The sequence below is a fragment of the Leptonychotes weddellii genome, chromosome 12 (genome assembly GCF_054177405.1).
Source record: "Leptonychotes weddellii isolate Sample4059 chromosome 12, ASM5417740v2, whole genome shotgun sequence".
NCBI lineage: Eukaryota > Metazoa > Chordata > Mammalia > Carnivora > Phocidae > Leptonychotes > Leptonychotes weddellii.
The window spans coordinates 86,698,784-86,714,929 of record NC_138380.1 but is presented as its reverse complement, the minus strand read 5'-3'; the positions used below and the strand labels follow the sequence as shown (position 1 = coordinate 86,714,929).

The 16,146-nt window shown below is 48.8% G+C and overlaps 1 protein-coding gene across 1 annotated transcript in view; it reads left to right on the top strand.

Annotated features, from left to right (window-relative positions):
- The window catches only part of EGFR (epidermal growth factor receptor), a 186,595-nt gene extending 171,408 nt beyond the window's left edge, over nt 1-15,187 (top strand). The window contains exons 21-28 of the mRNA XM_081800788.1: nt 2,598-2,753; nt 3,658-3,733; nt 7,354-7,500; nt 8,949-9,046; nt 10,206-10,373; nt 10,750-10,797; nt 11,513-11,615; nt 12,332-15,187. Of these exons, the coding sequence (XP_081656914.1) occupies nt 2,598-2,753; nt 3,658-3,733; nt 7,354-7,500; nt 8,949-9,046; nt 10,206-10,373; nt 10,750-10,797; nt 11,513-11,615; nt 12,332-12,690 (1,155 nt within the window). The 3' untranslated portion in view covers nt 12,691-15,187. The remainder of the gene's footprint in view (nt 1-2,597; nt 2,754-3,657; nt 3,734-7,353; nt 7,501-8,948; nt 9,047-10,205; nt 10,374-10,749; nt 10,798-11,512; nt 11,616-12,331) is intronic.
- Nucleotides 15,188-16,146: the final 959 nt, after the last annotated feature.

Below are 16,146 nucleotides of genomic sequence, written 5' to 3'. Positions count from 1 at the left end.
TGGTCCTGCGGCTCACCGGCACTCTGGCCCCCGAGGAGGCTTCTTGGAAGATGTGTTGGAAACACGCGGCGCATCGTCAGTGCTCAAAACCGTCAGCCGCTATATCACTCCTTCATTCTTTCATCTGTTCATTTTTTTTTTTAAGATTTTATTTACTTATTTGACAGAGACAGCGAGAGAGGGAACACAAGCAGGGGGAGTGGGAGAGGGAGAAGCAGGCTTCCCGCGGAGCAGGGAGCCCGATGCGGGGCTCGATCCCAGGACCCTGGGATCATGACCCGAGCTGAAGGCAGACGCTTAACCAACTGAGCCACCCAGGCGCCCCTCATCCGTTCATTTTTCAACAAACTTCTGTGAAAAACGTGTCCAGTGTACAGACTGTGGGGCATTTAAAGAGGCAGAATGAAAAGTTGGAGATGGTAGTTGAGTGAAGCTGGAAATATCCTCTGAAGGCCCCCCACCCCCCCCCCGCCCCTTGTGGGTCTAAGGAACTCAGAAAACACAAATTTGAAATAAAGCAAGAGGGACAGGGCAAGATGGACTGGTTCCTGTGTGTCCGGCCATGCCACAGTGACTCAGCACCTACCACTGAGGAAGTCTTCGGGAAATATCCGAGGAAGCAGGGTGAGCAACACAGGGTGGAAGGAAAAAGAGAAAACGGGTGAGAGAGAGAACGAGTGAGCTCATACAGCCTGGAATGCAGATGTTGCGCCCACCAGGCAAGAGGCCAAGCACAATTAACCCGTTTTGAATGGGTAAGAGTACACCATGTTTAATAAATAGAGGCCTTGCTCTTTTATAAGACACAGGAGGACTGAGCAGGGTCCCAGGAACCACAGGAGAGATGGAAGCTGATGAATGGAGCATACTGTGACGGGGTCGTGGGGAGAGGTGATGGGGTAGTAAGTCAGTCCTCTGTTTGGAGGAGTTTTCTCGGCTTCTGCTCCTTCCCTCTCGCTCCCCACATGCCGTTCCTAAATAACAATCCCTAATTTGGAAGTGCCGTGCCAGAGAGAACCTGCTAGTTTCCTCTTGAGTAGACATGAGCCCCGTTAACCTTATTTTGCTGCATCTGAGGAATCTTAGGAGGGGAACACTTAAATCACACAGCATCTTGAACATTCAGGAACTTTCTAGAAAATACGAGGGAGAAGGGAGACATGGGGGTTAATCATCTTTTTTCCAAAGAAAGGCCTCAAAAATAGCCCTCAGAGGCTAATTCCTGGTAGCATCTTCCTAAGATCCTAGCTTCCTACGATGGTTGGTTCTGCTCCAGAAAGAAAAATTTTTAATTTCACTTCACGAATAATTTTCACCTACTGTCTATGCAAAAGGAAGCACAGAATTTGCCAGAAAACTGGGGAATCCATCCTTAGGGGCAGGTTCTCCCGGCAGGTGCCCTCTCACGGAGATCCCACTGCAGCTTCGAGAAAGCCAGAGACTAGAGCCGCGTGGGTGAAGCCCGGGTGTTTGCATTTCATGCGCTTCAGTAAACATTTCTGTGCCTGTCTCTGCTGGAGAGCACATGAGGGTCAGCTGTAAAGGAGGTTGGAAACGTGGTCCCCTCCCCTGGCTGGAGAGAGAGAGAGGCACATCCGTGAGCAAGTGGGAGAGAATGTGCTACCAACAACGTAAGATGTCTGCAGAACTTAGCAGCGTCTCCCGCCTGCCAGTCTGGCCCTGCGTAGAGGTTCAGCTGCCAAGCTCATGTCAGCAGGTTGGAGCTTGGTAGGGTCCCAGGGAGCTTGGCTGAGCTGGCCAGGCACGGAGCGAGGAAAAGGAGAGGCTGCGAGTGCTCGTGACAGTCGGCAAGAAAGCTGTGGGCAAGGACTGGACTTGAGAGGGAGTATTTCCGGGCATTCACGTGTCAGGCACTGTGCTACGTGCTTCTCAAATACTCTTTTCTTGCTCTCTCTCAGTAGTGATTCTGATTCTGATCGCCACAGAGTTAGGGAGGTGACCAAAGCGGGGGTGGGTGGGAAGTGCCACCTTGTCAAAGCAAATTCAGTGTCCGTGTGATTTCATTTAAAAAAAACAAGGAGATCAAACTGGAAAAAAAAAAAAATCTTGTCCATCGGTAGCAGATCACGGCAGGTAGTCCGGGAAAGCGTGAGGGCATGTGGCTTCACAGCACTGAGAAGCATTGACCTTCCCTGCTTTACAGGTCAGCTACGCGCCGGGAAGGTGACCCCAGGCAGGTGGCACGGTTGCCAAGTTCCAGACAAGCTTCCAGCCAGGTCTCAGCTTGCTCTGTCACTGCCCTCAGATACTTGGTTCATCTGGGTTTAAAACTGGAGTCACTAGATGGAGCAAAGTTAGCACGTCAGCAGCTCATTATATCTTCATTAACTTGTCTTTTCATCAATTCAGTTGATAGTTACTACTGTTTACAGGGTGCAAGTGACTGTGTCCGTCAGGGGAGGCACACAGACGGGGGCAAACGCAGTCCCTGACGTGGAAAGCTCCGAGTCCAGTGTGGACATGACATCAAAGCTTTGTGCGCAGGCGCCTTGCCATCTCTGCCTGAACCCCAGTCTGCGCTCTCCAGGGCAGTCTGCTAAGCAATGCTTTCCCTCATGCATGGCCCCATGTTTCAGGGCATGAACTACCTGGAAGACCGGCGCTTGGTGCACCGCGACCTGGCAGCCAGAAATGTCCTGGTGAAGACACCACAGCATGTCAAGATCACAGATTTTGGGCTGGCCAAACTGCTTGGAGCCGAGGAGAAAGAATACCACGCAGAAGGAGGCAAAGTAAGAGGCTGGCTTGTAGATCGGCGAGCATTTTCTCACCAGCAGACTGACCGATGTAGGGGACGTTCTCAGAACGTTCTGGGTGAGGGCCCAGCGACTGCCACTGACACCTGGGTCTAGCCAGGGTCTTCTTCTGGAAGTACAGACCAGAGGGGCTGCTTTGAGAGCAGGATTTGCTGGGAGAGTGAGAATAGATGTTTCTATCGTGTCCAGAGGCCAAAGCCAATAAACACGAGCTCAGCTCCATCTTCGGGTGACCATTAGCCAAGGTTAGGTCTCAACCTCCCCGCTTCAGAAGGGCAGCTGGGAAATGTCACAGCTATTGAGGACATCTCAGAAATATGGAAAACTCCCCGTGCCGTTCCTAGAGCTCCCGAGGGTCTCTGTAACTCTTGGAGGGTTGGCTCCCTCCTCCCAGACAGACTTGGGGATCCTCCGGGGGGCTCTTTCCCAGCACTGGGGGGGGGGTGCAAGTCTCATTTTAGGCCCTCCAGTAGCTCTGAATCGGCTGTACCCCTCTTAAGTTTCTCTCTGACCTGGATGGCTCCAAGCAGTCAGCCAAGCAGCCAAACTCCCATAAACGTGGGGTGGCTAGGACCACAGTGCACCACCAGGACCCCCAGCCCGCAGCATGTGCACCCAGTTCACCAGAACTGCCCACAGACCAAAGGTCCTCAGCCGAGGCCTTCGTGAAACCACACCTGGGGCCGAACAGAATAGCCCTGTTTTCTACCAGATTTAAAACTTGCTCCTGCTGGGAGGGAGCGCTGGTCCTAGGGTATCAGGGTGGGGTGGCCTGGCTTTCCCACGTTTGTCACTTGTAATCTGTTTCAACGTGATTTAATTTTTTGCACCAGAGGGAAGCTAATGGTTATCTTATTACTTCCTCTCTCATCATTCCAAGGTGCCTATCAAGTGGATGGCTTTGGAATCAATTTTACACCGAATTTATACCCACCAAAGTGATGTGTGGAGCTATGGTGAGTCAAAACCTTGATGCTAATGAATGTGTACTGAGCCGAAGCCCGCTTGTATCGTTTGTTGATTTACGTTCTATGCTCTGTCATCCAAATACTTTCTTCCAAGACAGTGACTAATAATAGCGTAGTAGTTGCTGTCTATCCTACTGAGAAAACATGGCAAAGGAAATGGAGTCTGACTAGCATATTACATGTCACTGGAGATACTGGTGAGCTTGTCAAGGGTGGGGGCGGGTAACGGAGGGAAAGAGAGCTCGGACTTAGGAAGTGCCTGGACCTGCGACATCAAACCAAACTTGACCTCTTGCCATGGATTTGAAGTCAACCAAAGGGAGGTGACAAATGGGGTTTTCCGGGTAGAGACGTGAGGTTTTGTGATGGACTAGCTCAGTGGCTATTGTTTCATGCAGTGAATGGTAGTCTTTGTGTATCAGAGAGAATGGCTTGACAAGAGGGCACTGTGAGGATGTGTCTGTGGGGGGGAAGAAAAAGAAGCAAGGGAAATAGTTATTGCTGGGAGCTCTAGTGAGGACATCTCATCAGGACTGATTCTCTGTTTCCCCTCCAAATCCCCCCGTGGCCCTGCACAGGCCCGGGCCCCTCCTCTCCAACACGCTTTCCCGTTCTTGCCTGATTGCCTTTGCACAAAGGATAGCTTGAGTCTACAAGGGCCTCGCCATTTAAGAAGGTGTCACTAACACATTCTCACAGGCTGCCATGTTTACACCTGTTCACGGTCGGTCCTCACGAGCCCAGCAATCTGCTGGAAGCCCGCAGAATAGCTCACCTGATACATTTCTCTGTGAATTATCAGTCTATTCCCACTGCTAAAGCAACGGGGGTGAGGGTGAGGGGCCACCCCATCTCCGTAGAAATGGGTATTTGGGGAGAGCAAGATCGAGGCAAATGTCCAAGAGGAATTTGGTTATTATCACAAAAACAAATCATTCAGGCTATCATCCACTTAGGGGCTTTTTTCATAGCATTTTAACTTCCTAATATTTTAAATGTATTTTAGTTTCAGGGATCTCTGTCTCTTCTGCTAGGATGCAGGCTTTACGAAGACAGAGATTTTTCTGAGTGAATAAGTGAATTTTTTCCATGTACCAGTGAGCTGAACTGCCTGCAATTAATGAACTAGATAAGGAAATAAAGCTATTCTGATGCCTTGTTATTTTAGTCATTTTCAAGATGTGTCTCCTCCCCAAGGGGGATGAGAAGAAATGCTTCTTTTCCCACTCCTGCGTCCCATCCAGAGGCATCTCCATGGTCGCCTCCTTCCCTCAGGTTCCTGATGGGTCTTCTCTCTCCCTGTTCTGCCCACATTCGTCTGTTCTCCAGACAACAGACAAAAAAATACTTTTAAACCATAGCAGACTTTTTATTCTCTGCTTAATAGCCTTCTTTGGTTTTGCACGTATGTTCCAAACAAAACCTGAGCTCCTCACTGGTCTGGCTCCTCCTACTTTTCCAGAATCACGTGGCTGCACTTCCCTCCTTGCCCTCCGTGTGGCAGGCGGCCTTGGCCAACTCGTCATCTGTCCGGAGTTGGCCCACATCTGTTGAATAAATGAAAACTCTTAAATTCTGTGACTTAATGCCTTTGGATGATTACAAGCAGTACCAGAAAGTCTGCCTCACTGTAGTGGTCGTGTGTTTTTCATTTCAGTGGAAATTGTGTTGTCAGTGATTATAATCCGCCATCCCTGGCAGTAACTGGAATTGTTAAACCACAAACCTAACGGTCTAGTTTAAAAAACAAATCCTGTTGGGGCGCCTGGGTGGCTCAGTCAATTAAAGTGCCCGACTCTTGGGCGCCTGGGTGGCTCAGTTGGTTAAGCGACTGCCTTCGGCTCAGGTCATGATCCCGGAATCCTGGGATCGAGTCCCACATCGGGCTCCCGGCTCAGCGGGGAGCCTACTTCTCCCTTTGATCCTCTTCCCTCTCATGCTGTTTCTCTCTCTCTCTCAAATAAATAAATAAAATCTTTAAAAATAAATAAATAAAGTGCCCGACTCTTGATTTCGGCTCAGGTCGTGATCTCAGGGTTGTGAGATCGAGCCCCACGTCGGGCTCCGCGATCAGCGCAAAGTCTGCTGAGAGATTCTGTCTCCCTCTGCCCCTCCCCCTGCTCCCTTGTGCATGCTCACTCGCTCTCTCTCTCTCAAATAAATAAATAAAAATCTTTAAAAAAACAAATCCTATTATTCCGCTCTCTAGTTTCCAGTCAAGACAAAATATTTTAATAAATTAGGAATGTATGCGTTCCACTTAGGAGTTGAAAAGAGAGAGAATTCATACCACGTTCCAGGCTCTCTCCAAAGCCACAACCAGGTAGGCACACTACTTGAAAACCTGAAAAGCTTGCTTATACATAATGTTTAAACCTAGTTAGAAGGGAATGAATTGACTTCATGGATCTGGAAGTGAGATTTTATTTTTTCATCAAGTCCATACTGACACTGTGGTGAGGAAGGACAGAAGAATCTGTTTTCTTGCCCTTGGACCATTACTTTGCTTCATTTTGCAGTCTTGCATGCTCTATATTCAGGTCGTTCGGTTCTGGGATGGCCCCTGGTTAATCCAAGCAGACCTGTGGGAACATGTGTCTAGTGGCCAGCTCTAAAGAAAATGGACCACCAGACCAGCTGGAGATCAGGAAACCGCCAGGATCCTGTGTCTGCTCCCTCCCTGTGTAGTCTGGGGACCTAGGCTCAATCCCACTGGAGTCACCCCAGTGCACCTTCCCTGTGCAGGTTTCTAGAGCAGAGAATCCCATCAAGGGAGGCACAGAGATGGAAGGATCATCAGAACCCAGGGATGGTCTGGAAAAACAATTCTAAAACTACTGCTTTGATTTTTTTTTTTTTTAATCATGATGATTGATTTATTTTTGAAATAAAAGATTTGGGGTTTTTATGGGGTTTTTTGTTTTTTTTATTTATTTTTTTAAAAGATTTTATTTATTTATTTGAGAGAGAGAGAGAATGAGAGAGAGAGAGAGAAGCACATGAGAGGGGGGAGGGTCAGAGGGAGAAGCAGACTCCCTGCCGAGCAGGGAGCCCGATGCGGAACTCGATCCTGGGACTCCAGGATCATGACCTGAGCCGAAGGCAGTTGCTTAACTGAGCCACCCAGGTGCCCCTGGGGTTTTTATGTTTATTAAAAAGAACGTAGGGCTTTTTGGTTTCCAATTTTTATTATTATTTAAAAATGTGCATTGTATAAACCTTGTCTGCAGTCTCCGTCTTCCATACATACAAGTCGCTTAGGGCAGATGTCTGAGTGTGGAACTCCTGCTCCTTATGTCATTATAGCGGTTGCGTTGTGTTTGTTGCTATTACTAAAAGTTTTACCATTTATTGGCCACTTACTATTTGCCTGGCGTTGTCTGAACAGTTCAGTTGCGTTATCTTATTTGATCTGCACAACTATCCCATAAGACAGACACTGTCATTATCCCACTTTACAGAAAGGTACACTGAGGCTTCTGGCCATCCAGCTGGTTGCCCAAAGCCGCAGAAACGTAGGTTTTTAAAGTTAGAAACATTTAAATGATGACTAAAGCAAGGTGTCGTGACTATTATCAACTCATAAAGCAACTGCTTCATCCTCTCAGGAGTCACCGTTTGGGAGTTGATGACCTTTGGGTCCAAGCCTTACGACGGTATCCCCGCAAGTGAGATCTCAACCATCCTGGAGAAAGGAGAGCGCCTCCCGCAGCCGCCCATATGCACCATCGATGTCTACATGATCATGGTCAAGTGTGAGTGACTGCCGTGGCCATCCACGCGGGCTTACCCGGGTGTTGGCACTCAGAGTGCCTTGTTGGGCCTAGAAAGGTGTTGCAGCCCGTAGTCAAAAGACTGAGACCTTTGATCCCCGGAAAAAAACGTTGTCACGTTCTTTATGGCAGGCACCGAAGTCCAGAAACGTCTGTAAATACGCTCTCCCAGCATTCTTCAGGAAGCATTTCCTTGACCCATTGAGCACAGTGACTTGGCATGTGCCCATGTTTGCAAGCAAATAAGTAAAATCAAATTCCTCCAGAAACCATTACACCAAAATATTCTCTTCCCTGAGTTGCTCGATGAAAACGGCGCTGCACGTTTTGAAGCCTGTAACCAGAGAGACCGAATGTTTTTAAACGCCTAACAATGAGTAAGCACACGAGGCTGATAGAATCAACATTTCTGCCTTGACTTAAGCCTCTCAAATGATAGATCTCCGTGAGGTCTTTTGCAGCGTAGCAAGTAAACATTTTAATCTGAACAAGAGTGTGTAACGTGGTCGGTGCTGTCGTTCAGCAGGCTCTGAGGATAGCATTCCACGCGTGGTGAGCACTTACGCAAGAAAGTAGTACAGGGAATATGACGGGGCCAAGTCGGTGTAAATACTAATGCCTTTCCGAACTTTAGACCCCAGAGTTAACCTACTTTAACTTCCTTGCTTTGGACTGAGGAAGCTGGGATCCAGAGAGGTTACATGATTCGTCTGAGGTCACATAGCACAGCAGTCTGTCCTAAAATAACTTGACAGCCTGCCGATAAAAAATAAATGTGAGCCCTCAAGAGAGACAAGGATTTCCAGCTGATCGCTGTTCCTCCAGCTTGTTTAATCCAGGTTTAGATCACTGTGTAATCAAATGGGCTGGCGAGGTTCACCAGTGTCCTAGAGAAGGCCCTGGAACACCGCCTTGACTTGCGTGCTTGGTGACTGAGGATGTAAGACAATGAAAGCATCAGGGTGCGGAGTTCCCAAACCCCGGGGCTCTTAAAGTCCCTAACTTTCCCTAAATTGAATCTAGTTTTCAGCTTGCAAGCGAATATAGATGAAAGTAGATGTCCACTGAGGACTTGGCCGGAGAGCCCGGACACCGGGGCCCCCTACAGTCTTAGCAGTTCACAAAGAGCGATGTATCCAAGGCTGCTGGATCACTTAAGGTGATAATACCAGAACTCCGGCCCCAGGAAGAGAGGCATAGAAAATCAGAGGACGGTGCTGTCATTCTGATTCAGGTATTTTATGTCATCATGGTCTTTAAACTGTGATCAGCGCGAGTTTGCCAAGACTAAAGAGCCTATCACAAAGATTCGGTTTCTGCATCACTTCCTTGCCTAAAAGCGTCTCACCATAAATGCTTTCTGGAAGCAATGCCATCTTTATCATTTCTTTCAGGGTCTAATTGTACTGTTTTCCTCATTCCTTCCCCAGGCTGGATGATAGATGCAGACAGTCGCCCAAAATTCCGTGAATTGATCATCGAATTCTCCAAAATGGCCAGAGACCCCCAGCGCTACCTTGTCATCCAGGTACTAGATCACAGTCTCTGAGCTTCCACTGGGAGAAGTCCCTCTGATGAGCGTCCAGTATCCCTGTGTTCCACTGTGTACCAGTTCGATGTCCCTGTCTCCCAGGTCCCGTCCTTAAATCCTCAGCACCTTAGAGCAAGCCTTGGTTAAGGCACGGGCCACACTGTGCCCTAAGTGTTCATTTGTAGGGCCCCCCCGACTCCATTTGCCATTCTCGTCTGAACTCTAGCATCCAGACATACTCAGTTCCGTGTGTCGTCTTCATATTTCGGTTTGCCAGGGCCTTTGCTCCATCAGATGGAGAAGCAGGGCTTTGGTGGCTGCAAATCTCACTCCAAATCCCTGAGTCTCCGCTTAGCGCTTTAGGTTAAGGAAACCAAACTCACGGGGCTGTTTTCATTAAGTCAGTGAAATCATGTATGCAGAATAATTTACATGGCACCTGAAGATTCTGCTTAGCAATTCTGGCGCGTGTGTGTTGCAGGGTGGGGAGAAGGGGGTTTCCACACACCTCCCAGCAAGCGATTCCCTGACGCCAGCTAGGTGGCTCTCCCCAAATCTCCATGTGTTCACCAACCCGGAAGCTCTCCGAACCCAGTCCTTGTGGGGCTTTATGGAGCCTGCATTAAATAGGTGTTATTGGTGAAATGAGTGGCCAAATGGTGATTGACCACCTGCAGCCCCTCCCCCATCGCAGGACATCAGGGAGGGTGATGGACCGCAAGTTCCAATCCCTTCATCTCTGGTTGGCCCCCCCCCCCACCATCCCCCATCCCTCAGTGTGGTCCTAAAGCCCCTCGTCAAAATAAAAAAACACACCGTGGTCACTCTCACCACTTGGGAGATTCCTTAAGAGGTCTATGCCAGGAGGAGGGACAAATGTCTTTTTATAAATTACAAGATCGCAGCACCTGACAGCATAGGACACACTCAACAAATGCTGTTCCTTCATCCCATTCTTCTTCCTCTTAAGCTGTTTCTGTTTCATTAAGGAGCTTTTAAACATCAAAGAATTTTTAATGTTTTAACGTCAGGCGGGGGAGGGAAGGAACCAGGGTGATCGCATTAGAACCAAACTGCCAAACAGAGAGGCGTCTGCCAAAAAAGTGGCATAGAACCTCTCTGGGCCTTACCGGTTGTCTCAAAACCTCTGCACCAGGGGGATGAGAGGATGCATTTGCCAAGCCCTACAGACTCCAACTTTTACCGCGCCCTGATGGACGAAGAGGACATGGAGGACGTTGTCGATGCCGATGAGTACCTCATCCCCCAGCAGGGCTTCTTCCATAGCCCCTCCACATCCCGGACCCCCCTCCTAAGTTCTCTGGTACGAAATGTCGCTGCTTCTCAAGCGCCAGGTCTGCTGCTTTGAATGAATTGTTCAGAGACAGGGATACCCATCTAGTAGAACTCACACAGAGACAGAGAAGTCGATTTTAACCAAATGGTCAAGCCAAAGTCAGACTGAATCAGTCAAGTGTATTAGTTCTTTTATGACCTTGCAGCAACTGGACCGTAACCTCTTTAGGTCTACTAGGGGCCAGAATTAGGTCAGAGCTAGCCTAGTTTTTCTGAAGCTAATGGGTCAAGACAAAGTGAAGCGCCTTTAATTGTATCCTCTCCCCGAGACCCCACCTCCTGCGTTCCGTGGGCATGGGTGAGAATATGCACGCGTACCCTCAACAACTTCGATTCTTTTCCAGAGCGCCACCAGCAACAATTCCCCCGTGGCTTGCATTGACAGAAATGGGGTACGTATGAACACCTCATAAACCCGAATTAAGTAACAGCTCCGTATCACGGCTCTACCGCACATAGAAGATGCCCACCTTACCCCAGCTAACCTCGATTTTCCTTCCTGAATTGCCTGCCTGCCTGCCTTCCTTCCCCCTATGGTTTCCCTGACCCCCTACCCTAAGGCCAGCAGTTAGCTCTCACTGATCGCAGGGCTGTTCAGAATGGGGTTTGTGGACCTACAACAGCATCACCTGGCGGTTTGTTAGAAACGCAAACTGTCGAGCCGCTGACCCAGACCTACGGAAGTAGGAATGCGAGGGGCAGAGCCGGCGCATCCGTGTTGGAGCCAGCCTTCCGGGTGATGCTGATGCTTGGTGCGAAGCCTTGATCGAGACCTGTACTTCCCAGTATAGAAGCCAAGAGCCACACGCGTCTATTTCAGTGTAAACTGGTGACCATCTTGAAGGGCAGAGATCATAGAACGTTTCTGTCACTGCCCAAAGCCCTGGTGCACGGCACTGACCAGGTCCTTGCCACTCGCCCTGTGGTCTGTGGGCCCCCGGCGTGGGCGTCACCCCGGGGGCTTGTGGGAAATGCAGAGTCTCAGGCGCTGTCTTGGACCCTACTGAATCAGAATCTGCAGTTTCACAAAATCTCAGGTGATTTTTATACACTTCGAAGTCTGAGCAGCACTGACTGGGGTAACCTTGCCTTATTTCCTCCCCTCAGAGCTGCCCCCTCAAAGAAGACAGCTTCCTGCAGCGGTACAGCTCAGACCCCACTGGCACCTTGACCGAGGACAACATGGATGACACTTTCCTCCCAGCACCTGGTGAGTGGCTCACCCTGGACCAGGTCGCACTCCGCGGCCTCCCCATGCAGCAGGGCCGGCCTCCATCCCCTGGTGCCCAGGCTGCTTGCTTCCCTCAAGCCAGTCCAGAAGTGGACACTGTGGCGAGTTTGCAGACACGAAGTAAGGAGTAAGAGGCAGAGAAATACGGAACAGCTGAGCATGCGTGCGGGTCTTTGTGTTGAGCTCAAGCCATGTCCGGCCGGGAGGTGTGTTTTTAGGATCAGTTCGCAGATTTTCTAGAATTTGAGGCAAACATCAAAAGATGCGGGCACGCGTGCGCAAGCGTGTGCGTGTGTGTGTGAGAGAGAGAGAGTGTGAGCAAGCGTGTGTGGGTATGATTGTGTGTGCACGCACGCATGTGACAAATTCGATCCTGGCTCCATTCTTAGCCAACGAAACATGTATTTTCCTAATCTCAGCTTTATCCCCAGATGTTCTTGTGTGCACACACACATCTTAAGGCTGCCTGTCCTTTTGAGAACTTTAAATTGGCAGGAGATAAATGTGCCCACTGCTTTCAGAATTATAGAAAAGAACATACTGCAGCAACAGCAAGATAGTCATCTTGCCAGACGCCCCCTACCCTCAGTTGCCTCGTGGAAGAACATCGACAGGGTTCAGATGTACAGATGGAAAATCCTGCCGGGGTTAAGGCTTTGCTGATTACCTCACTTGTGCTTTCTTTTCCGTTTCAGAATACATAAACCAATCCGTTCCCAAAAGGCCTGCGGGTTCCGTCCAGAACCCCGTCTATCACAATCAGCCTCTGAATCCAGCTCCTGGCAGAGACCCTCACTACCAAAATCCCCACAGCAACGCAGTGGACAACCCTGAGTATCTCAACACCCACCCTACCTGCGTCAACAGTGTGCTCGACGGCCCCAGCCTCTGGGCCCAGAAGGGCAACCACCAAATCAGCCTGGACAACCCTGACTACCAGCAGGACTTCTTCCCCAACGAAGCCAGGTCAAATGGCATCTTCAAGGGCCCTGCAGCTGAAAATGCAGACTACCTGAGAGTAGCACCACCCAGCAGTGAGTTTATTGGAGCATGACCATGGAGGAGAGCGTAGGACATGAGCGTCTCAGATGTGTCGTGCCCCTGGGACCAAGCCACGGCAGCTACACATTAGTGCTGGTAGTCACGCCCACGTTAACTCTCGGACCCGTGGACTGGTTTGGCCATATGTGCTCTGATGGACCCATCCTTCACCCAGGAAGCGCCCCCTCCTCAGATGCACTTTGGAAAGTTGCTGGGACATTCCTTTGTCTTCAAACTGTGAGGCCTCCGCAAAAAGGCATCCAGCAAGAATATTGTGTCTTTGGGCAGAAGTTCACCTTTCCATGAGGTGTATTTGATAAAAAACAAAACCAAACCAAACCAAAAAAATTGCATAAGGAGTTTTATTGCTTGGGGACCCTGGGGGCTTTTAATTGTCATTATTGATTTTATTTCTCATGGGCTTTTCCAATGAGGAAGAAGCTTGCTCATAGCACTTGCTGCACGGAGTTGATCCAGGCCCAACTGTGACCAAGAAGCAAGGGTCAGAGTCTTCCAGCTAACATTTGATTCCACTGACTCTGCTTCAAGATTCTTCCACTGCAAGACAATTAAAAAAAAAAAAAAAAAAAAAAACTAGAAGTACTCTGTGTCCTAAGCAGGACTGATTGGTACTGTAGCAAATCATAGCAGGTACAAGAGGATAAGCCACTTTGAACCCTTCCTGAGCGCAAAAGAAATGGAGGGGGTAGAATTCTTCTTCAGACTTCTTTTTATATAAATTTCTTCATGGTACTTACTCGTCATCGGTTGACCAGTGTTTTCTAGTTATAAGTATTGGACTTACTTCTTTATTTTCCATTCCACTGTTTTGAAAAACTCAGTATGCTTTCCCTGTCGGTAAGAGGAGACGGTACATCAAACCGTAACCTGGACCAGCTCGTATTTGATCGGCATTCAGACCAGTAGCCTTTAATCAAGACGGAACAATAATGCAAAAGTTCACACAAGAACATGGCTCCCAAATTTGAGTCTCAGAGAAAATACATCAAGTCCTTTGGGGGTTGGGGAATGGGCATATATCAGGACACTGCAGAAATGAGAAGCTGTTCCTAAAACTCCCACCCCGCCCCTTACTGCCAAATTAGGCTACTTATGGGACATAATTTTCTTTTTATTTTACTTTAGAAGTTTTTTACTCAAAGGGTACTTTTTTCCCCTCTCTGGTAAGCTGCCCCCAAAGCCCCTCCTCGCCCTTTGTGAATGAAAGGATCCAGGCTCTGGGGCCACCAAGCAGAAACTGACAGCCCTCACCCCTGGGGGCACACTTTACAGGGGGAAGTAAAAACACTATGCGTCGGGGAATTAAAGTGGGAAATATGAAATCAGAGTTTGAAATCGATGATAATGCCTTAACAACAATCTACAGGTAGTTTTTCCGAAAAAAAAAAAAAAAATTCCCTCGTAAGACAATTTCCCTATCATTGGAGGATCCAGCTAATTTAGGGCACCAAGTGTTTTTCCACCTCGTGTGTCCTCGCAACCTGACCGGTTCATGGCAGTCCTATGTACAGAGGTGTTAAACGCTCTTAGTCCATATCCAGTCTTTCAAGGAAAAAACGTTTCAGACAGTATTTTCGGCCTACGGATGTGTTCAGCCGCACACACGTATGAGATTTCCCTTTTGCTGTTACAGTATTTATTGGTTCTCAGATCAGGGCCCCAGTTTTGTTACCAGTAGATTGACTTTGTCCCGATGGAAATATAAACTCTATTCAATTCAATTCCACTATGTTTGCAGATACTCTTAAGCACCCATACAAGCCCAGCATAGGCTCTAAAGAGAGAAAAATGAATAAAACATAATCCCCAATTCCAAGAAATCCACAATTCAGCAAAGGGAATTGGCTTGACTCATAAATAGAAACCTTCAGATAATATGACCGGCGCTAGGCAAAGACAGGTCAGCCAGGCACGGACTGCATGGCAGGGAAGAGTGGGTCCTGCCTGGGGGGACCTGGAAGGCTCATCAGGGAGGGAGTGGTAGAGTTGGGCCAAACCGTGACTAGGGTCTTAGCCACGAGGGAAATGGAAGTGTGTTCCCAGCAGAGGAAACCTTGACCAAGAAAGCATCTGCCGGAGGAACTGCTAATAAAGGGGGAGAAAAGCTGCATTTGTGCATCTTAACACGCTGTCCCTTTAAGCCTGGGATCCAGCTTGCAGCGTTCCCCCAGTGCCCAAAATGTGGCGTCCTCACTCGGGATCTGAAAATGATGAGTGAAAAGATTATATATTTCTAAGACTCTAAAATTTGACGCCATTGTCAGTAAGCCACTTTCATTATTTATTCACCTCAGAACATAAATATTTTCATCACAGAAGTTTATTCGGCCCTGGGAAACAGACGGATGCACATTTTGTTACCACTTATTCATCAGGAAGCAAGTGATTGAGGGAGAGCAACTGTATGTCAGTCCAACTGTAGCAGTTAAATCCTAGTATTTTTGTAATTTGCAATATTTTACTATAACATAATAAAACAGCGAAAACTATTCAAGCTTTTTCTCCTTTGTATTTCAGTTTGCCTGCATAGAATCTAGTTGCTGAATTCCCTGGATTTTAAAACTGTGTTTCCCACAGTGTCCTCACCATGGCTGGCTGTCCCCGGAGGTGCAGAGGGGGCTTAGAGATGCTTCAGAGCCTGAGGCAGCAGAGCCCGAGTCAGGGACCCCCACCATCACTATGGGCAGACGAGGAGAGGGGGCCCCCCAGAGCACCGGCTTGGCCAGAGTTCAAAGCTTACACTCCATCTCTTCCATTCCTCCTTGTTGACACTGGTCCTAGGACCCTCCAGAGAGCCTGTTCCTTCCTCAGTCAGTTCCTGCCTACTTTTCCCATGGCCCCACCTCAGATCTGGCCTTTGGAAACAGTTCAGGGCAAAGTAAGCGTTGGAAGCTAACACTCAGAGTGGGCACACATCTCGTATAAACTCTTAAGGGGTCCCTGCAGTCATACCCTACGAGTAACATTCCGTCACCTCATGAAGTAAAAAAGGCGAATCTTCCAAATTCTAGATGCGCTGAGTCCCAGTTGTCACTGATTTTATTAGAACGAGGAGCACTGTGGGGGCATCAGATTGCATTCCAAATGATAACAAGTCTTAGATATTTGTTGGAAATTCTTAATTTGGGGCTTTAGCCCACACACCGCCCCCCAAACTGCAGACATAAATGGACTGGTTTTCAAGCTTGGTCCCCTCTCGGGGATCTCCCAGGGTCCGACCTCAAAGATTCTGATTTAATTTGCCTCGGGTGCAGCCTGGGCCCAGGGGCTTTTCAGCACTTCCGCAGGGTATTCTGATGAGCACCAAAGTTTTGGGAACCACTGGTGAGAAGGAAAGGCCAATGGGGTGGGCTGGGGGTGGTGGGGGGAGACCTGTCCCTCAGCTCACGGCATCCTGCTCACCTGTTGCACTCACCAGGCCTCGGGTTACATAAGCAGAGGTGAGGCT